The 23000-nt window shown below is 37.8% G+C and overlaps 1 protein-coding gene across 8 annotated transcripts in view; it reads right to left on the bottom strand.

Annotated features, from left to right (window-relative positions):
- Positions 1 to 22711, bottom strand: part of MAP3K7 (mitogen-activated protein kinase kinase kinase 7) — a 45232-nt gene extending 22521 nt beyond the window's left edge. For 5 of the 8 annotated variants that reach the window (XM_075747717.1, XM_075747716.1, XM_075747715.1 and 2 more), the window contains exons 1-9: positions 22428 to 22668; positions 11974 to 12084; positions 10279 to 10344; positions 9312 to 9357; positions 8506 to 8644; positions 7250 to 7374; positions 3675 to 3803; positions 1447 to 1577; positions 955 to 1036 (exon numbers count right to left, since the gene is read on the bottom strand). In XM_075747717.1, the coding sequence (XP_075603832.1) occupies positions 955 to 1036; positions 1447 to 1577; positions 3675 to 3803; positions 7250 to 7374; positions 8506 to 8644; positions 9312 to 9357; positions 10279 to 10344; positions 11974 to 12084; positions 22428 to 22517 (919 nt within the window). In that variant the 5' untranslated portion in view covers positions 22518 to 22668. Of the gene's footprint in view, positions 1 to 954; positions 1037 to 1446; positions 1578 to 3674; positions 3804 to 7249; positions 7375 to 8505; positions 8665 to 9311; positions 9358 to 9762; positions 9840 to 10278; positions 10345 to 11973; positions 12085 to 22427 lie in introns of those variants that run through there. The other 3 variants (XM_075747720.1, XM_075747718.1, XM_075747719.1) reach the window with 3 other exon arrangements.
- Positions 22712 to 23000: the final 289 nt, after the last annotated feature.

A 23000-nucleotide genomic window follows, 5' to 3' on the forward strand; every position in this document is an offset into this window, starting at 1 on the left:
TTATATTAACAACACAACCAGCAGCCTCATTCACAATTAATGACAAAGTCCATCATTAACCATAGAGGAGCACAAATGCCTGAAAAATAAGAAAATATATATTCACAACTTAAAGTGATAAATCATATCTTAAAAACATGTTCTGAGGGGTGGAGAACAGCTAGTGAGGTCGGTACAATGCTACAGCTGAAAAGATTTTGTAATATACAGGTCACTAACTTGCAAAGTAGCCAAGGAAACTTTATCCAAAATAACAGCAATTTGTTTGGAGATAGAAAACAAACTGACCAAGCAGTGAAAGGTAAAGACAGCTAAGATTAAAAACAACTAAAGTGGGAAAACTGTATTCTAAAAAATGAGACGACCAAATGATTTTTATTTTCTGTTATTAAAAGGGTTTCTCTGAGGGCAAGACTACCTGAAAGCCTAGCCCACGTTTTGTTCCATTCACCCTTCTAGTGCTTTCCTTGTACTTAATTTAAATTACTGTATTTACTGCATCTTAACATAAAACAACCGCAAGTTTAAATTGTAGAGATCTCCAGCTTTCAAGAATAGCTAATTCCTAAACGTTACATATGAGTAAAAGTGTGTCAATTGCTAGCAACCTTCATGTGGAAAAAAGAAAAAGACCTTAAACCTAGACATTCAGAGACAGCTCTTATTATATGCTTGTTCTCCATTAAAGGTGCACTTCAGCAAAACCATTTGGCTGAGAACACTAAATACGATGTGGTATGAGGTCTTAACAAACAAACAAAAAAAAAAACAACAACAAAAAAACCCAAAACAAAAAAAAAAACCACCAAACAAAAAAAGATTCCTGACAATACTTAAGATTTTGGAAAGGTTACCTTTCCCAGTTTGAGTTCAAAATCAATATGAGAATGTGCTTTATAATCCCTCTGCATCATTTCATGTTGCTGTTCCTGTCTCTTATTTATGCAAGTGTACCTGTACTAGTGGCAGAGTTGCTTTGGCCTTCATCTGAATACTGGCACGGATACTGCAGAGGTTCATCAGCTCCTGGAAAGTACTGTGAAAAAACAGTATTGATTGAAAAAAACCGATTTGATAAAAAAGTAATTAACAATTGTTTTAAAATTATTTAAATAGTACCTCAAAACAATTTATAAACTATATATTATGCTTATAATAATTTAGAAGAAAAATAAATGCAATTATTTTCAGTAATACATGAAAATACACCTGTGACTATTTTTATTGGTTTCCCCAAATCCGTTATGAGTTAGCATATCTCTCTCATAAGGAAAGGAATGATTTCCCTTCTCTACAGTAATAATTTGATAATTTTTATCAAAAAGAGGAGAGAAAAACCATGCAAACCCACCTTTACAGTGTGATAAAAGGCATACCTTTTATAACTCAATTTACCAACCTAATAGGTTAAGAAAATTATTAAGAAATTAAAATAAATTTTTATACCCGCATTAAGTGTGTCATTATTTTAACAATTTCCTCCATGGATGGTCGTTGCGAGGGATCCTTGGACCAACAACGGGTCATTAAACTCTCAATTGGTTTAGGTAAGTTTTTGATCAGTGGTGGCCGAGTACCTGTAATTGAGATTAGAAAAAACCCTTCATTTGTTAACAGACAACTGACAGCAACTGATCTCTCTCTGGTATTTTGCTAAACAAACACGCACAGGAAAACGTATAGTTAATTGAGGTCTGAGAGAACTGGCCTGTATTTAATTTTCTCTATACAAACAGAAAACAGACAAAAAAGTTCCTTTGCACTACATACAAGTTATAATTACATACAAACAAGTAGAAAGAAAATTAAACTTTTCCTTCAGTAGTGGTTTGAATAAATTCACTGACTGACCAAATACAACATATTACAACGGCTAATGAATATGTTAACACTATAAATAAATACATTTAAAACTGTAGACCAAACTAGGAAGCAAATAGTAACAGTCTTTGGTTCCTAATGCTGTACTCACAAGAAGAAAGGAGCGAAAAAAAAACAAAGGAGGAAAAGAGTATTTTTGAGGACTGATTTTGCTCTTAAGAACTTCCTGAAAAATTATTAAGCACTGGAACTACCAATTGTGGGTGACTTTTTAATGGTCTATACACATCCTTCATTACATATTTTACTTCAACTATTCAGCTGTTTTTTGGTTCCAGTTTCTACTCTTTTTACTATTTCAACAATGAGTACAATTAATGGACATCCAGTTGTGTTTAATACATGAGATGTAGTAATATTTTGCATAGAAAGCAGCAAGTACTTAAAAATGTATTAACCATAACAAGTAATACATGAAGTAAGGGTGCCACAATAGTTTAAAATGAGATGAAGCGCACTAACACTTCCTTCCTGAGAAGAAAAAAAAAAAAAAAGAGAAAAAAAAAAAGAGTAGTTTTTAAAGCTAAAGTAGGGACAGACAGGGAATTTGTCTTCCCCTAAAGGATACACCCCACACCTTACCGAGGCTTTCTGATTTATGACTACTACATTTATGCCTACTTTTACAGCTAATGCTTTTATGCAAGGCACTTATCACTCCTAATCTCAATAACTCGTGTCCTTGTAAAACTGAAATTACTTTCTTCATTCAAAAATGCCATTTGCAAACACTTTGTGCATTATTATGACTCTAATGCTCATCCATCCTATCACTGTCTGCCCCTTTCTCTTCTTCATCGAACAGGATGCCTGTGCTCACCTTAAGGTTCTATCATTTAGTACTGAAGCAATGACACTCAGGCAGAGTACAGGCCTTCATTGCTTGTTTGTTAATGACATCTTCCAAACAAGTTCGTGCTTTCTTTGATGTTGTCTTTCACAAATGGCAGAAACTCTTTGCAGGCGTTCACTGAACTACTTCACTATCATTATTTTATTCTTCTTAAAACTCTGCTTTGTCATGGTACCTAAAAACACACTGTTAAAAAAGTTACACCACTAGCATGAAGTCTATTATTCTGACCAATGTTTTACCACTGCTTTCTTTTGTCCAGTTGTATCCAACCACTGTCTCCTGTTTATATTCTAAGCTCCTGATAATCTGTTCTGTATAGTACCTAGCATAATAGAATCCTGCTCCATGACTGCAGGTACCTAGATCTAAAGGTAAACCAATTCAAACAGCAGAACGACAACAAAAAAACCCCACCAAAAAAACCCAACAGATGAAACACAAAGTAACATTTTTTATGCCTAATGGTCCTGCAGGAGTTTGACAGTTTTTAGCATTTCTAAAGACAGGTCAAGTTACTTAAACTCACACATTTACTGTAGATGTCCAATAAGAGGGAAAAAAAAAAAAAAAAGACAACTTGGCTAATAAAATCATCATGCATCCAGACAGAGGGGTTGTGGGTTTTTTTGTAGCACATGATTCAGATCACTTTTAAAACGGAGTGTTGTAACAAAAAGAACATGGCCCTTTTCCCTCCTTTGTTCATAGGCTAGTTACATGTAGTAGGAAACGCAAACACTGTAGCAGTCAAGTAACACAAAACCCACAGTGACACAAAGTGGCAGTGTCTTACTAGTAAGTCTTTATGACAAAAATTCATATTTAATGAAGTATAAAATGAAAAAACTAGTAACTTAAAGCTGCACAGTTAAGAGTGTTTAGCAAATTTATAGGTCAAATATACAACTTAAAATGCAATAAAGTATTTTGAACTCACCATTGTGAACTGCCCACATTATGCGGAAGGCTGGACCACCAATCTCATCAAAAGGCTTCCTACGGGTGATTACCTCCCAGAGAATAATACCCCAACTGAAAACGTCACATTTTTCACTGTAATTGCTACCTGGAAGAAAGCCATCAATATAATTTGTATCTTTTCTATATAATATGTTAAAAAGGAGTAGTTTGAGCTGACAAATAGCTCTATATGCTTCCTTTCACTTCACATTCGTTTTGCTGAGAAAAAACAGTTTTCTAAAGCTGGCTGATGCACACTAACAAGTCTGAAATCACTTGACAGTAGGATTGTTAAGAATGCCTCTCTCTGGAAATCAATCCTTTTCACTTGGAGTCATCCTGAAACGATAAAATGCGTCAGTTTTCTTATATAATATAAAATGTAATTTATTAGGTTTCAAAGATCTCCTGTATTCAGGATTTAACTGACTATGCTTACTTCCTCTCAATAATCTTCAGCTCGCTTCTTCCATGTTAGTCACAGTACGCCAGCCAAAAACATCTCTGTCATAGCCACTCCTCTTTATCAACTATGGGTCTTTAGCAGAACTAGTAAGTTACCATATGAACAAATGAGCAGATTCCTCAATTCATTACCATCTTATTTCCTCCCTGTTTATTATTCTTACTCTTTTTGTCACGTCATTAAAGTTCTTTGACCACAAATTGCATATTTCTAAGACTCCTGCTAAAGGTGCAGAAGACACGTAGGTGATACAGAATAATGAATAAAAATGTTCAGAGACCGCAAAGAAAGAATGTATGCTCTGTAACCATAACTCATGCAAATACTAAAAAGAAATGTGAACGGCTAATGACTTGATAATAAATGTGTGAATATAAACGATAGAGATTTGCTCATCTGTCTTCAAACAAGGATCAAAATTGGCATCGAGTGGCCAAGAGATTTTTTTGTTGTTCACACGTCATCAGAAAGCATCACTGAGACAAATCATTTCATAAACAGTGGAATTAAAGCAGCCTAGTTTCATGTGGATAACCACTATATAGCATCCAGTTGCAACAGGGTCCACTCTGCCTGTGAGTCATCTTCCTCTGCCCTCATACCTATGACAAACTGCAAGGAAAGCAGCATGTTCTCAGGCCAGCGTCTGCAGACCAGCCAGTTGGCAAGGCAGACAGGAGAGAGCCTGCAGCATGAACCGCAAATCCTAAGTAAAGGCATTAATTTGGACTTCTCCCAGCTACTGATTTTACAAAACTCTTTAGGAGCCTGGTATCTCTCAAACTCTTTACACCTGTATCACATTAGCCGAATGTGGCTAACCAGTTCAAAAGTTACTGAAAGGGAATAGCAAAGTCAGCTTTATCAATCAGATTTTTTGAAACATGCTGGGGAAAAAAAGCTATCTATTAACAATGGCAGATTGCTAAGGGAAGCAAAACAGTCCCTCTTGTCTCTGCAGCCACAGCTCTTCTAAGTAACACAGCATATGACAGGGAAGTGGTGTTATTCTCCTGTTTGAGCAAGGAAATTCTATTTTGTGGCTGAGAAAACTATTGCTGAAAACTGAGAATTCAAAAGTGAGAGAGTATTCTGTATTGTTTCATTATGTGACAGACCAAGGTAGGATAACAGATACACACAATCATTCCCCAATTTATCCAATTATCCAAAAGCAATTTTAAAATAGTTTCTTCTAAAGAGAGTTCTGAGATTAGAGCACTCGCTCTCTTTCACTTTATCCTGATCTAAATTACACTGTTTTCATTTAGATTGTGTGATCTGTACAAGGCTTTAGGTGCCCCAATACTCAAAATGGGCGGAAAATCCTAATGGGGCAATTATTTCAGTGAGCACTCTGCCATTTACAACAGATACTTCTTGTGCCTTTATTGTTCTCATCTAAAAACATTAGTACTAGAACTGTACTAAAATAATATTAGCATTTATTTCATTGTTGAATTCTGATGCAGTAGCACAAGCAAACACATTTTTAACATTTGACATAGTTTTAGTAGTTTAATGACTGTTTCAAGAGTAACTTGATATGCTGCATCACAGAAGCTACTAGATTCCTTTCTTTCCTTGATACTTGTATAAAGATTTGAGTCATTATCAGTAAATGCTTTCAGAGGAAAGTACGCAAAACCAACTGTAAACTGAAGGCTTTTGCTGTGTCCAACAATAAATTTACAATACAACATTTCTTTGTTCTGCCTTGCTGAATTCATACATCAGAGGAATTAGCATATGCACTGTAAATCCGTACGACAATACACTTATTTCAAAATCTGGTTTAGATTAAGATTTTTCACTCAAAAAAATCTAGCTATAACATGGATTGTCCAATTGATTAGTTCTAGAAGAAAAAAAATTATCTCTTATTTATACAATTTCATTTAATCGTAAACAAATGTTAAGAAAAGAAGCATTCCTAGCTAGAGTTAAAGAAATCTTGATACTAAGTGACATAACGGAAAAGTTTTAGGCACCAGAATGAAACAGATCACCCTTGGGTGGGTCCTCTAAGCAATATGCGGGAGAAAAAGGTACCTTCAAAACAAAAGCTCCAAAGGTGGTGTTCAGGAGGAAACACCTCCTAAAAACATATATGGACATATATAATTTGCTGCTTCTCTCTGGAATAAGGACAGTAAAAGAAAAGAGGCCACTTGGATACAGAATCTGGGAAACCCCTGCGGCACATAGGCACTTGCGAAATATATCAAAACCAGGACACTGCTTTCCTAAAGCAGGAAGATGATTTCTCCAGACCACTCTGCTAATCTCAATGATAATCTAAGGTACTGATTGTCTAAAAGGTGTTTAATTCGCAATCTAATATTGACCGGATTATTTCTCTGCTAATCATGCAGCAATTATACCTACCTAATTATCAAGTGTCATCATTCTTCTTCAGCTACACTCCAAGAAATAGCTTGTTTTCCTACTTAACTAAATTAATTGTTAATAACGAGTTCCTCAGTATGTAGGACTGAGGAAGTACATCAAATCTCTACCAAAAAGCAAAGATGGAGTTACAAGAAAGCGGGGGATTGAAAATGAAGGCAATTATCTTCAATTTAGAGACACTAAGGGAAATTCTAAAGATAAAAGCTGATCAGAATAGGGAATGAAAGTAATAACAGTGTATTTAAACGTCAGAAGAGTTTGAAATGACTTCAGAATCTCAGAAACTGCACAATCCTGGGGAAATAGCCCTCTGGCTGTGTTTTACTTGCTTATAAAAGAAGAAACAGCAGCTGTCAAAGTACTTCTTATGTAAATCTCAGCAATGACACAAATAAAGGTTCCACATCTTCATGGAATTAACTAATACTAACATGATAGAGTCAATTCAGTGCTGCTCTTCAAAACTCTGCATAATTATTTGGCAATATAGAATCATACCGATTTTTAAATAAACATTAGACTTCTGCCAAGACTCTTTCAGCTGTTACCTCAAACTTTAGTACACTAATTGAAATGAAGTAAGATTACATGATGTTCTTTTTCCTATACCAAATTCATTCACAGTTACATCCCTAGAAAGAACAGATAATATCAACACTGTAAATTATTTTTACCTTCAAAAACTTCAGGTGCCATCCAAGCAGCACTTCCCTTATTGTTGGTCATGTGTGTTTGAATATCACAGGCTGTACCAAAATCACAGATTTTTAGAACTGTCCCCCCAGCTACCAAGAGTAAACTGTCAAAGAAAAAAAGCAAAACCAAAACAAATTAAAATTGTAGGATGAAACAGTCTGGTAATAAACCACTGATTTTTTTATCCCAACATCTATCATTCTAATATAGTTAAGTATCTAAGGCTTTGCTTTTCAGTGCTTTAGTTTTACAATTTGAGAAATAAGTAAGGTCACTTGTGCCTAATCTGAACATAGGAAATAATCAAATATATAGTAATTAATTAATATTTCTGCATGCCAAATTTTAAATAAGTATCATTAGACATAGTAAACCCCTAAGCATATATTGACAAAATTAGTCTTTCAGATGCCAGAGGCTGAAAAACAAGTGCTGTAACAATTTTACCAAAAGAAGAACAATCAAGACTCCCATTAATGTCAGTCAACGTAGCTATTTATTTAAATGAAAGCACTTGAAGTTACATGTTAACAGCTCTAAAATCAAGACTGGGGATACAAGAAATAATTCAAGATTTAAAGCATAGCTTCATGTTGTAATTTTATCTGGTAATAACTGCAGACTACCACCAAAAGGGGATGATCCTGCTGATCCCCAAATCTCTGTTTCCGCCTAATCTGTGGAGCCAGATCTGAAGCCGTAAAATGAGTCAGATCAACAAATTGACTGGGCAGAAAACTATTAATTTTTGTTTTAGTGGAAAGCAATGGGAGATTCTGGCAGGGGTAGTGGATCAGGCAGGAGGTGATAGAGGAGGATGGCCATGTAGGAAAAGAGCCCTAATATATCAGATTTAACATGATATTAAAACCAAGTAAGCAAACACCCCCCCCTCAATGTTCTCTTACTGAACACCACAGCCCATTGTAAAATTGAGGTATTTTAAAACGCCTCTGATTAGAAGCCCTGTCCCTAACAAAATCCTCTTCCATGACGCAGGGCAGGAACAGGATGTTTCTGCAGTTTAACATGAAGTAACTGGCTACAGTTCATTTCTTGTACCATGCACCATCATTCTGTAACCAAAGTTTCAAATGCACAGCTTTCATTTAAAATACAGTACATCCAATAAAGTTAGTATGAATTAAAGGTATCTTTCAAATGCAATGAAATTATTATAAATGATCTTAAATTCCAATTATAAGCAAATATGAAATATGAGCCATAAACCTACTTTGGTGGTTTCAGGTCTCTGTGAATTAGAGCTTTTGGTTTCATACTGTGGAGATATGCCACTCCTTGGGAACACTGTAAACACCAACTCATGGCATGTGCAGCAGTATAATGAGGCAGAGGTTCAGCACCATGCAGCACTGCAAAACAAAGGCACAAACTAAAAAGAACTTTATTGCATATTACAACAGATATAATGGAGTTAACATACCAGTCAGAAGGCTCTATGGAATCTAAGTAATTATCAATGCCTCAGCACTGCAACTGAACATATCCTTCCGCAGACTGTTAAAATAATGGAAATGTCAAAATATTTTCCATTTTTTGATAATAATTTTTGATGTTAAAATTGAAAATGAACGGTGTCGCTTATTCTCAGCTATCCCTGGTAAAGTCTACGTTAAACAAATGCTCAGGGAATTTACAAGTTAAGGAAGAATCATTTCAGATGTTCCACTGGAAAACCTTAAATAACTTGTATAAAATATAACAAACTAATATCAAGAAATAAACCAGTGGATTGAAGAGTGGTTTTTAAAAGCACACTCCTTTCTCCTTTTTTTTTTTTTTCTTTTTTAAGAATTTCAAAGAACCACAGAATGGTTGGGGTTGGAAGGCACCTCTGGAGGTCCACCAAGCAGGGTCAAGCAGGCCACCTAGAGCCAGTTGCCCAGGACTGTGTCCAGGTGGCTTTTGAGTATCTCCAAGGATGGAGACATATGCATGAAACAACTTTATATTTTAGATCATGTTTGCCCTAACACTAGCCTTCAGCTCCAGAAGACACCATGTTGAAATGATACTCACCATTGTACAGAGAACCTCCTTCAGCATACTCCATAACAAGACATACCTTTGGGGGGGGGGAAGGGACAAAAAATAGGGATGTTTTAAATGTAGGGGCGGAAAACAGCTTTTTTGTAAATTGAAAGGAAAGTTCTTTGAGAGGAATGGCAAAGTCTCCATACCTAAGCTAACAGAAAATTTAGCTATGAGGTTGAGAGTCAGTGTGAATGGTACATATTTACATGTAAGAAACAGAAATCGGTTTTATAATTTGTTTCTACTATAAGTTAGGAAAAAAGAGAATGACCTCCCCCCAATCTTGAAGAACAAATGCTGTCTTCAAACTGCAAGTCACTTGCCTGTACATTCTTTAGTGGCTTGCAAAAAATTTTAAATACAATGTCAAAAGAATTTCACTATTATTAAGGAAAAAGGGATGCAGTATTATTTTAGCTAGTTAAATAGCCCATACTAGAATTAGCCAAGGATACATCTGTCCTGTCACAGTACTTGCTTTTCTGCTTTAAGAATTTGTGGGACTGTTTGCAGCTGCGGCAGAAAGAAAGCAAATCCTGAAAATTGCATATATGAGAATAGGAACTGATTTACAGCTATGAATCATGTGTGGCTAATGTATTTTCTTTTTCATATTGCTGATTTGCAAGTAATAGGATTGTAGATTTGAATGACACTACATATGTAATACACCAGATGCCGTTCTGACAAAGTGAAGTATAATCAGTGTTTAGAAACAGCATTTGAGGTTTTCTTGAAAGAATTTCTCTCTCGTAGCAAGGGAAAGAAAAAAAATCCAAAAACCTGAAAATATCAACCAACCTACATATCTGTATATTTCCTTATTACAGCTAAACCATACAAAATATATATATAATATACAATTTTGCATATAAAATACACATTTTGTGCATAGATGCTTGCAGGTGTTAAGCTAGTCACCTTTTGTCATGCTGACAAAGCTGTAACTTACTGGGTTTAGACAGGCTCCATATAACTTGACAATATTGGGATGGTTTACTCGTGACAGTTGTCGAAGCTGCAATACAAATAACACAATTTCACACCATGGAAAAAAAAGGCTAATGCTTTATTTTCAAATCTGTAATTTATACACCACCACAGCAATTAGTTTTATGTATCTGCATAACCCTAGATGGTGATTTTAAGAATTACAAGACTGATATCCCTGTTTGCATTTTAATTTATGTAATTAGGTTTGTGTCTAACTGGAGCTGTATTTAAAATAAATTTTAAAGAAATTAAATTTAAAGAAAGTATTTTTTTCATGGTGCAGTAAAAAACACTCAAGTCATAAACACTGTACAACTATAACCTCTATAGGTTCGGTGCTCTACTTGGAGCTTTCAATTTTGGAATCCTGATTGTCTGACTTCATAAACAATCTGAATCATAATGGCTTTATTCACTATATAGAACATTACTGTTCTTAAAAAAAACAAAACCAAACAACAAAAAAACCCCAAACCCCACAATCCTATAAAATAAGTCAGCCAGTTTAAAATTAAAGTGACATAGTTCCAAGAACCTACTGCTGCTTGTATTAATTGACAATCAGACTATTTTGCACTGAATTGTTCTTTACCTGTAGGTAGTAGAAGAAAAAAGGATTTTTTTTTTTTCACTTTACATGGACTACTGAGGCGACTTATGCTGTTCATCATCTAGGGAGCTAGTGTTATTTTTTTCTGTATACTTCCTAAGTTCTAAAAAACCAGAATGGAGTATCAAAACTGATGCTTGCACTGTGCAGGGTTTCCTGAATCCCAGTAATTACTGAAGTATTTCTGGCCTTATCTTCTCAGAGTTCTTTCTAACACAAAAATGCTAGGAGACTGATCAGATCTACTCAGTATTAGACTCAAAATAATAACATTAAAAACTTTCCATGGTAATGAACAACACATAAATATTTACACAGAAGCCTATTACAAATATGCTTCCTTTAACCCTTCAATGTGTTACATTTTTAGTTCCAAAATTAAGAGATTTATTTTTAACATATTTTGTATTATCTTGAACATCCTAGACTCTTACTGATTAAGTAAGCAGCATGTCACAATATATCTCATTTAAATTACACAGCTAACTTGATTCTAGAAAATATTCTGTATCTTGGGAAGTCTATCAGTGTATCTGAACCACTCAAGATCTTTCTGAAGTAGATATTAAATGGGAAGAGTGATTACCCTTAAATGAGTTACATGTATTAATAAAACTAAGTACAAATAACTAAATGATTAAAACTCTGAAAAAAATAAGAAACAGTTTCGAGTATGGACCTGATTGTATTGAACCTACGCTGTAGTCCCTGGAAGTGTTAATCAGCTCTGGGATTTTGGTGGGTATTTCAGCTGCACCCTGACTCCACACTGGGACGGAATCCAGGAGCTGGTGTATCCCTGACCTGTGTGCCCTCTTCTCTCCCCCCTCGCCTTCCTGTTTTTATGGGAAGCAAAGCAAAGGAGCTGCAATGTGCTCTGACAGGTGTCCTGTTCTGCATGACAGGGGGTTCAGGCCTGTACTGGGTACCACAGGCTGCATCTACCTTGTAATACAGACATAGCTTTTAGTACACTAAATACACCCATGAATTTAAGAAAACAAGTGCTACCAAACCCCACGTTTCCCAGCAAACTTACCGTACCTCTACAATGAAGGCTTTTCTTTCAGATTCACTTTCTATTTGTTTAATGGCTACATCTTTAGCTCGCCATTTTGCCTTGCACACCACACCAAAGGCTCCTCTTCCAACAACCTAGAATAAAATAATATGAAACATTTGAGTTAAAACTTGAAATGGTTTCGTTTGCTGTGCAGGACTTCACAGACAGAAAATAAATTTACTTCAGAAAACTGAAGACACACAGTATTGTGTTTTACAGCAGCAATTTAATATTATGCCATCAAAGCATAACTGGAGCTTAGCTAAGCTTCCTCCAGAGATCATTTACAAAAGAAATCGGAAAACACAAATACAAAACATTTTATTATTAACACGCAGTAACAGTATTTCACAAAAACATGATCTTAATTATTTCAAACAAGATCTGTTCAGAAGAAAATTAGGGCAATGACGGCAAATTTATTTTTATAGATTTGACTAGTGAAACTATATCCATCTGCTGTATTCATTTATGCTTGCAAGTAATAGGAATTCAAAATTCTGAAATTTAAATGCATATGCAAACAATTCCACCGGACTATGCCAAAGTCTGGATGAGGTGTTCGATGTGCTCAAAATTATCCTTCCATTTTCTCACAGATGCCTCAACAGTGTAAGAGCAGTAAATTCTCCTGAGAGTCCTCCAAATAAGCACAGTGTCTGTATAAACTATGCTTTCTCCATTTTTGTTGATGTCTGCTTTCTAGTTTATTTGGAATTAACACTGCCTAAAAATATATAAAACCAGACAAGTGTAGTAACTCTTCACAGTAACTTCACATAAGCAGGAGTAGTGGCTTCTGCATACTACATTATTCAAGAATCCTTTAACATCTGCTCTGTAGGAGATAGTGAATAACCACACATTTCCAATGCTGAAAAAATGCAAGCTGCCTGAATGCTTATCCTTTGAGGAAATAACATTTAATAATTTTACCTCTTTTATTTTGAGATGCCCCCTAATACAGTAATAATCTGGAATGTAAATAAAGAGTCTGATCAAGAGAAAGCAACTCAGTAGCCAGGAAGGTACAAGCACCAGACTGTACTTGTTAAGGCTCCATGTTAAAGCAAACTATCATGTAAGTAAAACATTCTTGGGTTAGGTTCTTGCTACATGCTTCCCAGTAAATAAATAAATAGTGAGGCTGATTTCCCCTGAGAATGGGGTAGATAAGGCTGCAGGTGCATAGCTCACGACCTGCTAAACTTTCATACTGAATATAAGAAAGTCTGCAATCAAAGGCACAATTTGAAGAGGGGAAAATTAAAAAATAAACAAGATTTTGCATTAAGAAAGATGAGAAAAGGGGAAGTATGCTCAATATTTTTGTAAGGTTATGTATGGATATGAGAGACAGCGCTGCCCAGGAATGGTGATCAATGGCATTTTCCTCTCTGCTTTCCTCAATACACATAAAGAAGTATTTTTCTCTTTTACATTGCAGCGTGCACTTAGCCTTCCAGGGTCTCCTGGCTTCTCACCCTCCACAACAGTGGTTCATAGACTGAGTTTACCACAAGATATCCACAGCAGATCCACAGAACATGCCCCATTCTGCCTCATGTAAAATGGGACCTGTCGATTGTAACCTCCTCCTCCCCCCAGCTACAGTATAGGGCCTTGACTCTTCTCTTGATACATACCAACTATTTTTTTTGCAGTCCACAACTGAGATTGGAAACACCAACCCATATGAATGACAGTCAAGCAGCCTACAAAAATAGTACATACAAATTGGAAACAGTGAGTCACCTAAAGACCTAAAAGTCCCAAACAGTTTTCCTTGGTATTTCTTCTTCTCTCTCAGACCATAGTCTGAAGAAAATTGCTCAATTTCTTGGGGTTGGCAGGCCCCTCACCACCTTCTACTGGCATAAGAGTTGTCCATTACAACCCCTCTACCCACCTTGCACAGTGCATAACCAGACCTACAGTTTAAGAAAAATCTCATCAGTCTGCATGTGTGCCATAAGTCCGCATTTCACAGAAGTGCTGATTTACTGAGCACATGGAAATCATCCACTGTGCAAGCACACGTAAACCAGATAGCAGCCTGCTCACGCCTGAGAAGTACTAAGGACAGACAGTTAACGAGAAAAGGATGCCACAGAGCAACTCGGGCAGGATGAACCGCACTGGAAGTAGCAGATCAAGGTCTGCTGCTCCCCTACGATACGGAGGAAGCCAAACTGGTCAAGTAACTGGGAAGAACTCTTCCCTCCACCTAGGGAAAAGGAGGTGTGCATATAATGATTTCTCCTAGCTGGATACAACTGGCCCTATGGCACAAGGCTGAGTGAGAGTCCTTTTCTCAATGTACCTTTTCTTACACTCTTTCATGGTTTTTGACCATGGGTCTGTATTTAAAAAAAAAAAAAAAAAAAAAAAGGCACAAATATCTCTTGCATTTGATTCCACGTGGTCAAATTCAGCCTATAAACCCAATACAATTGCATATTGCTCCCCTGAAGATAAATCCATGACCATCTGCAAGTTTAATACCATGATTTCGTACATGAATTTCCAATTCACATACTACAGAAACAATTCTTCAATTTTGCTGTATTTTTAAATAACATTTCTCTTTAATGAAGAAGCTAAGATAAACAGGTGTACCACTCAATGTGATGCTTCACATTGTGCCACAAATGTAACAATACTCAGGCTCTAGTTGAAAAGTGGAATAAATTCCAAGAATCACATGTACTTTATGAAGTCCTGCTGACAACTGAAGAAAAAAAAATTTAAAAAAAAAAAATAATCAGTGTCAGGCACCAACAGGAAGAGCTTACTAAGCAATCTAAATCTTAATTACGTAACAGAAAGATGTGAGAGACCATCAGATATATAAAGTTCATGGTTGGTGAAAAGAGTTTGATAAATGACTATGCAGTCAAGGTTTCATAACAATTTATCAGTGACTTGGTGCCTCCTCAGGCAGAAGGTTGAACTTGAGAAGAGGACACGAATGCACTGAATATTTACCTAGGATACAGGGAAAACAGAGAACAGCCAATCCTCCATTAAAGCGGCTCAGCCTCTTGGACAGCATACAAAAGGAGCAATGACGGATCTGATACAAACTTGAAGTTTACCATATGTGAAAGGCCAGCATGTCTTTCCTACTTAATCTGGAAAAACTATCTTACTCATCGTAAAAATATCCTTTATAATAGACAGAATGGAGCTTGTGGTGGATTCCACTTACATTTTGGTTTTTTTTCATTTAAGTTTTCACTGAACTTATTTATTAAAGGAGTAAGTCTTAGAATTTGTCAGAACAGTTTAAACACTATGTAGTTTCCTTCAACACCATGTGCTAGAACTAAGTAACTTAATAGCACAGGAGGGAGGCGCTGCCTGAACTTTAGTTTCTTCACGCTCATTCCTTCTTGTCCCCTGCTGTTGGTGCCACACCATATGTTTGGGCAGTAGTGCATATTCTGAATTATATGAAGCACAGTTAATGGAATTATTGACACAACAAATCAATAAACAGAAGTTGATCTGTGGCACTGTATATGTTTGGAAAATGATCTAAAAATAAACACATTCTTTTAGTAAAAGATTTTATCCCTCTAAATATCTTCTAGGAGAAAAAAGGAAATATGGGGTGGATGACACATTTAGAAATAGAACACCAATGCTTCTACTTTTCCACAGAATAGAATTAAGTTTGTCAAGAACCACTCAGTTAGTACATGACACAGACACATTTTAAACTGGCAGAAACGCTTAAAGAGCTTTAAAGATTGAAAAGTATATACAAATTTATTCCTCTCCCTGTAAAATTCATACAAGTAAAAACTTACGTTTTCCTGTCCGACAAAGCAACATGGCATGTTGCATGTTTTCCAGATAATGTATTTGGAGGCTTATTTAAAGAGTATGAACCATACAAGATCCCTGGAACAAACACTACCTCTGTGTACAAATAGTATCAAATGCTATACATAAACAAAGATATATGATACTGACTTTTAAGTATGTAGACTATACTGACTGGAGTATATAGCATGTAGACTAGAAATCATGCAGGAAATAGAGATTGCAGATATGTTAAGCCTTCAAGGATGTATTTTGTCCTAAGCAATGTGACCAAATAATTCCCACCCCCAGTAAAACAAGAAAAATGCATCTCTCTCTATTCAGACACACCCCTATTCCCCTATCAAATGTCAAAACTTTGGAAGAATTAATTTCAACTTTGCATTAACTGCACAGGGTTTCCATTCACTCAAAAATACAAAGATACAAAGTTTTCATCTCATAACTATGAAGTTTCCATGTTAGCTAGCTCTGCATGCTAGATACCTAGTGCTTCTCTTTTTAAAAAAACCTTGCTGGATATGTAAGACAGCAATAAAATATAATAGCTCCCTGGTTAGCAGATGCAGTATTCTTTGGAGAATTGTCTTCATAATTTGCAGTGTCTACATGACACGTTTGTTTACAATTTTGGGAACCAAGACAAGCAGTTAAAACCAACCAACACAAAACCAACAAAACCTGTGCTTCCAAACAGACAACAGTCTCTAAATTATCTTTAATATCTATGTCCCTTTAGTTACTGGTATATTTGCAAATGACAGGTTTAGGCAAACGGAACTTTTGGATCTCTCAAGCTTCAGACACAATGCAAGATGGAGGGGGAAAATAATAAAAAGCATAAAAAGAATATTCTACAACGCTTTGTAAAAACAGAAACACATTTGTAAATTTAGTTGCTTCTATTCTATCTACCAGAGTTCCAGCAGCACTAATAAAGCATGCTAATATTTTCAGTTTTTCACAAATCTGCCCATATGACACACAGAAAGCATACAGGAAAAAAAAAGTGCCAAAAGAAGCCACGAACAACAATTTACAGCCCATAAAAACACATGCCTACATTTTCTATCATTCATTCAACCAGCCTCAAATTCCAACTTTGGCTCCTCTGTGTGTGCTACGTTTTATTAAGCAGGTTGAAGCAAATCAGCCCCGTGCCACAAATGACTGTGGCCAATACCCTGGCAGCACTTTTAGGAAGGAGTTCAGATCTGCCAATTCTTACAGCTACGTTCTTTGACTGGTTAAGTTTATTTGTACTAGTGCTCAACCCAAGTCTAAATGCTGCTTTCCCTTTCTGGGATTCATACAGCAATGAAAAAAATCAGTTATTCAAAATTAACTTATATTCTTCATAAATATGCATAACTTCTCCTTGCCAGAAACTAATACGGTTGGTCCACATTTCGTGCATCATCTGTTAGAACTGCACAACACTGTACAGTTATTATTTAGTGACTTGGCTACCTGAATTTAGTTCTGTTTTAAGAAATCATTCCCTCTTCAACTTCTTCGGAACATGTTTATGGAGAATCAAAGTACCTTCATCTATGTTTCTAAAATTATGGCTGTTTCCAGAAATTCTTCCTTTGCTCTAAACGCAAAATCAACCCTCTTTGCATTTCGATAGCTCAATCATGCTAAGAAACGTGTGCGTCTCAAGCAAAGATAACAGCTTATCAGGTTATACTTTCACTCCAGCTTTTTACGTACTGATAGCCCTACACACATCTGTCTGAAGAACTGAACTCATTTTAATAACCAGTAATTAAAAAACATTAACAAGTACTTGTCTGATATTTTAGTATGAATCAGTTTGTGCTGTTACAACAGCCCAGACAGGAGATTCTGCTTTTAGACATAAAATGCTGGGTAATGAGGCACTCAGGGTCAAGGGCTCCAACATGAGTTGGGCTTGCTGGGCTGGCACAGTCCAAAATTACTGGTCTTTGAAAAACAAATCATCATTCCATAGTCAGTAAAATACTGCTAGAATCCACTGGGTGAGATAAATAAGGGACACGTGAAGCTTGTTCTGTTTTAGTTTTTTTTTTCTTAGGGAAAGGCTTGCCCTCCTGCCAATTTCTGATAGCAGTTACACAGTCACTCAGTTGTGACCTTAGCTGCTGCATTAGACATGGAACTTTGATATCAATCTCATAAATATGCATCTTGCTTTCATCACTGGAACAGAAGAGCCCGTGAGGCTTCTTTCCCATGCATTCTTTATGAAAGTAAAATACAAGTTTATTTTACAGGACACAAATTGATTCATTAAATAAATCTGCATGTGTAGAAATAAGCATGAAGTCTTACATTAACAGTTTAATTAGCTTATTAGCCATCTTCTAACACTTACTGCACACTAAATTTTATCCACATGAAATTGCTATTGCGTAACTTCCACTACAAATTCACACTCCAGCTGACACTTTGGCTAATTTCTTAGATGAATGAAGAGAATCTTCCCCTGGTATAACTAAACAAAATTTAAATAATGATTTGAATTAAATCAGAAATGCATTTAGAGCAAAATCATAGAAAATTCTGTCATACCATACCATATACCATGTACTAATTTTTTGGCTTTGCTTCTGGATGCCCAACTTTGCACCTGGAAGGCTTACTTTCTCGAAAAGGCTGAGAAATTGTAGATGTGACTGACTTCAAAAGGATTCCTAACTACCACCTCTGGCTCTTGAGAACTAAGCTTTTTGTACTCATGTCCAATATCCATGAATATTCTTCAGATCTCAAATCATGGCATAAGGTCCAAACTTCTTCCAATTTTGCAGATTGGTATTCTACAACCGGACACAATCCCCCAAGATGTAAAAACAACGGAGGTGGCAACAATTCCATGTTCAGTAGCAGCTTACACGAATCCATTTTACCTTGTAGTGTAACGGACATAATCAGTCATTGCATCTCATTAACTTTTAAAAAGTTAACTACTATAAATGGGAGCAAAACCAAGTCTTGCTGTATTCCTCATTCTCTTGCCTCTGAACTGCTCTGCTCCATAATTGCAAGGAACGCATGCAGTTCTCAGCACTCTTCGCAGTTAACGAAATTATTCAACTGTTTCGAAAATGTCTAAGGTAGGTGAACAGGCCACACATTGCACCTCCTTAGTTGCTGGCACCTTATGTAGGTTTTCTAAAACAAATATTTAGAAAGCTTACCTATTCATCTTAAAGAAAACATTACCCTAAATCCCCATAGAATTAACTACTGTTGCCCAAATAGATTGTATACCAGCAGACTGTTAACAACAGTTTTCAAATAATTTACACTTTCAGACTGTTCAAAAGTAACTTGCAACTATGCAAATATGGCAATGGTTTTCAGCCTGGCTACATCAGACAGTGATTGGGCAGGGCCACAGCATACATGACCAGACATGCATCTTTTGGCTGCGCGATCCAAGGCATACACACATCATGTGATGAAGAGGTCTGCGTTTTAGTCATGTATGGGACTGTTATCAAATTACATGACAGAGGAAGGGCTGTGGGATTTTCAGGAAAGAGTGGCAGGGAGCAGGTTGCCAGAACAATTCAAACCCAAAGTCCGTTCACTGCTTAGATGTGAAAGTTCCTCTGGGAAGAAGAGACAGCAGTATTTAGGCTAGATTTAAATATGAGATTTAAAAATATTAGGCTTTTTATTGTTAACTTGATTTCAGTTATTTTAAGTTTTCAGATAAATTCTGTTGTTTTATTTATCCAGATGTGTCTAATACCTGAAAACTTAGAACATTCTGACTGCCAAAAATTTGCATGGTAAAGTAGGGAACATTTCTGCTGAACCCAGGTTTTACATTGTTTTTCCCATTCTAGTGTTGAAGATGCTCCCACTGTGTCTCATCAATTTTGAGTTGACTCCAACTCATTCGTAATCATTCGTAATCGTATTTTACTTCAATCTAAGCACTTTAAACAATGAAAAGGCAGCTTGACTTTGGAGACGTGTTTGATGGGAAGTAACACTACAGTACAGTTAGTCTTGTGCATGGCAGCTAAAACAAAATATGGTATATTCTTGATATTATCCAGTAAACTTCAGCCAAACCTAAATGAAAGTGCACTTATAGATTACACATTTATTAGCAAGGACTCAGGGCCTGCAAGTATTCCAGAACTTCAATATCTATTAATAAACCAGTGGCAGAGTGGGACTGCTATCTGCTGACAAGACAGCCTTGATAATACAACAGCAAAGCTATGATTATACAAGCATTCAAGTTCCCAGTGTAGATCTGTTGACACTCCATTATGAAACATCTGAAGATCGCCAAGCATATTAAAATCTGACCATTTTGAGTCCTTATAGACATTTAAAAATCCTTGAAAACTTCCAAGCCTGAAGTGAGAGCACAGAAAATATTCAGTAACAACGTATGTTTTGTTATGACTGCAAAGTTGACTATTTGCACCGAAACTGCATCATGAGTAAAAGGACAACACCCACAGTTGAGAAAAACAAGGTCTAAGTATGGTCTCTAATTCACCTGTTTTATCATAAAGTAAATCTTACTCCATCCTCTGTGCAATGGCACTTAGACTGTGTTCAGCACTATGGTAACCCCAATGCCTATAAGAATTTCTGGTAGGACAGGTACACTGAGAGTAACTCAAAACACTACTCCAGTTGTCATCAGATTTTCTCATGGAGAGAACACTCCATGTTCAGAGCTACCCTGCTTATATCACATGAGTTTTGTCATCTCCAACAGAGATACTACTTTGAGGATAATGCAACAATCACGTTAGATGAAACACAAATTACTGCTTAGGCATCATCTCTACATACATTTTCGTGCACGTAGTCCTGTCTCAACAGGTGCCAGGCAGGTATGTAGGACACAGACAAGCTCTGAATATTAAACCTTAGAATGATGAATTTCAGTTACACCAATTACACACTATGCAGCTCCACATTTCCTACATGTAAAATAGCAATATAATCCTTGCTAACAGCCTTCCCAAGGGTGTCGTGAGGATTAAAGATTTGTATAGTGTTTTATTCATTCGAAGTGGTATGTGTAACATATTAGATGTGCTACTCACTTCTGTGAGCCATCACAAGACACCTTTTTATGATGGATAAATTCCTATCAACTTTATTTTCTTCTTTGGGTGAGAAAAGCCATTTCTCCCAAAGCATGCGATTTGATCCCTGTCCATTAGCAAATGTTGCAAAACCATCTGCATATTATCAAATGCAAATACACTTTCGGTTCCCAAACATCATAAAATTTTCTCCCTTCAGAACACTTAAATGCATAAAGGGAAGAGGAACAATTACACTTACAGAGTCAAAAATTTTCATAATTGACATATTCATAGAAAGGGGAAAAGGCAATCTTTTAGAAGAGATTATCTTCTGAGAATTTCCAGTGTTTGCTACGGTGAAAGCCAAAGTTACTACAGCACTACCTGAATACAGCAGAAAGTGCCCTGGTGTTCTATAAAAATACTGCAGATTTTATGTTCTGTGAACTCTGTCGAGCCACACGAGCCCAGTACAATAATTCTGAACAAACCAGTATCTAGCAAACCACCTTAAAAACGTGAGATGCTGGTTGTCATATCTACAAAAGCTACTACACAAAACGAAATTCACTTCCACATAAACTTTTTATGAAAAAGAGGGTAATTATTACTGAAAGAGAAATATGTTAATCTACGAATAAAAGCACAAAGATGGTTACAACAGCTTTGGGTGTCTGTTAGGTCCAAGCTGGCCTCATCAAATATAGTATGAATCTGAATGAAGCAACTTCATTCCTGTAGAGACTTTAGCAGGGGAGGAAGAAAAAAACCTAAAAGCAGCAATATTTTTGTGTGATTCTGAGAATTAAACAACATTGTGGTATATACATACCACTGAGCCCTTTAGTAAAGCATGTAAGCTATCCTAGATGACACCCATCCTACTTTCACAGGAAATCCAGACAGGCGAAAGGTACGTAGGAAATTCTGTACTTGATCCATCCTGCTCCAGACGCAAAGAATTTAAGGCAATAATTTTACTATGCAACTTTTCTACGGAAGAAGAAATACTTGCTTCCAACTATGTTATACAATAAGTGAATGTCACTTCCTGGGAACACGCACAGATCACAAATGAATGCAATGTTACAGATCCATGCGTGCAACATCACTAGCCTATGTTAAGAAAAAACAGTGGTGAAACTTTAAAACTAAAGTCCTCAATAAACCTATCCCGCTTAAATAAAACCCCACAGTACGCCACCCAGCACCAGGGTGGGTAGAAGTAAACTGGCACCTCCGCTCCCAGCCATATCGCCTTTGTTCTCCGTTGCCAACCTCTGCAGCATCCAGAGAAGTAGGAAACCGCACGAGTGTGCGTGTGGTGTCCCGGCAGCCCCAAGCACCCAGGAAGCCTCCGCGGCCTTTTCCGCCAGCTGGCGGACGGCGCCGGGGACGGCGACCCCGGGGGCCCTCGGAGGCTGTGCAGGGGCAGGCGCCGCGGTGGGGGCCAGGCTGGCCCCTCCGGCCCGCCAGCGGGCCGCGTCCGGGGGCCGGGGGGGTGTGAGCGTGTGGAGGCCGCCGGCGGCGGGGCCCTCACTCACCTCTTCCACCTCGATCTCTTTGTAGTCGATTTCTTCGAAGTTGAGGACCGGGGGGGTTTCAATCATTTCAGCGGAGGCGGCAGCGGACATCCCTCCTCTTTCACCTGGGGGAGGAGAGGCCAGGGCAGGCCGGGGACGAAGGGCTCGGCGCCGGGCAGCCGAGGGCCTGGGCCGGGGCTACGCGGGGCGCGGCGGCGGCGGCTCCCGCCCTCCGCTCGGGCGCAGGTCGGGGAGGGCCTGGCCGAGGCGCCGCCTGGGCCGCCGCGCGGGGCGAGGCCGCATCCGCGGCGGCCGCGGGCTTCAGTGGCGGCGGGCGGAGGCCCCGCCGGCGGCGGCGGCGGCGCCGCTCCGCATCCCGCGCCCTCCCGCACCCCCGCGGAGCGGCGCGCCGGCTGCTCTAGGCCGCGGCCTCTGCGGAGCCTGGGAGTCGCCTCGGCCGCGCGTCTCTGGCGGAGAGAAGGGGGCACACCCGGGGCCGAAGCTGGCGGCCTCCGCCAGCCTCGGCGGCGGCAGCAGCAGCGGCGGGGCGAGGGGGCCGCGGCGGGGGTGGGGGGAGCCGCTCAGAGCCGCGCT

This window comes from Balearica regulorum, chromosome 3 (assembly GCF_011004875.1).
Source record: "Balearica regulorum gibbericeps isolate bBalReg1 chromosome 3, bBalReg1.pri, whole genome shotgun sequence".
NCBI classification, from domain to species: domain Eukaryota; kingdom Metazoa; phylum Chordata; class Aves; order Gruiformes; family Gruidae; genus Balearica; species Balearica regulorum.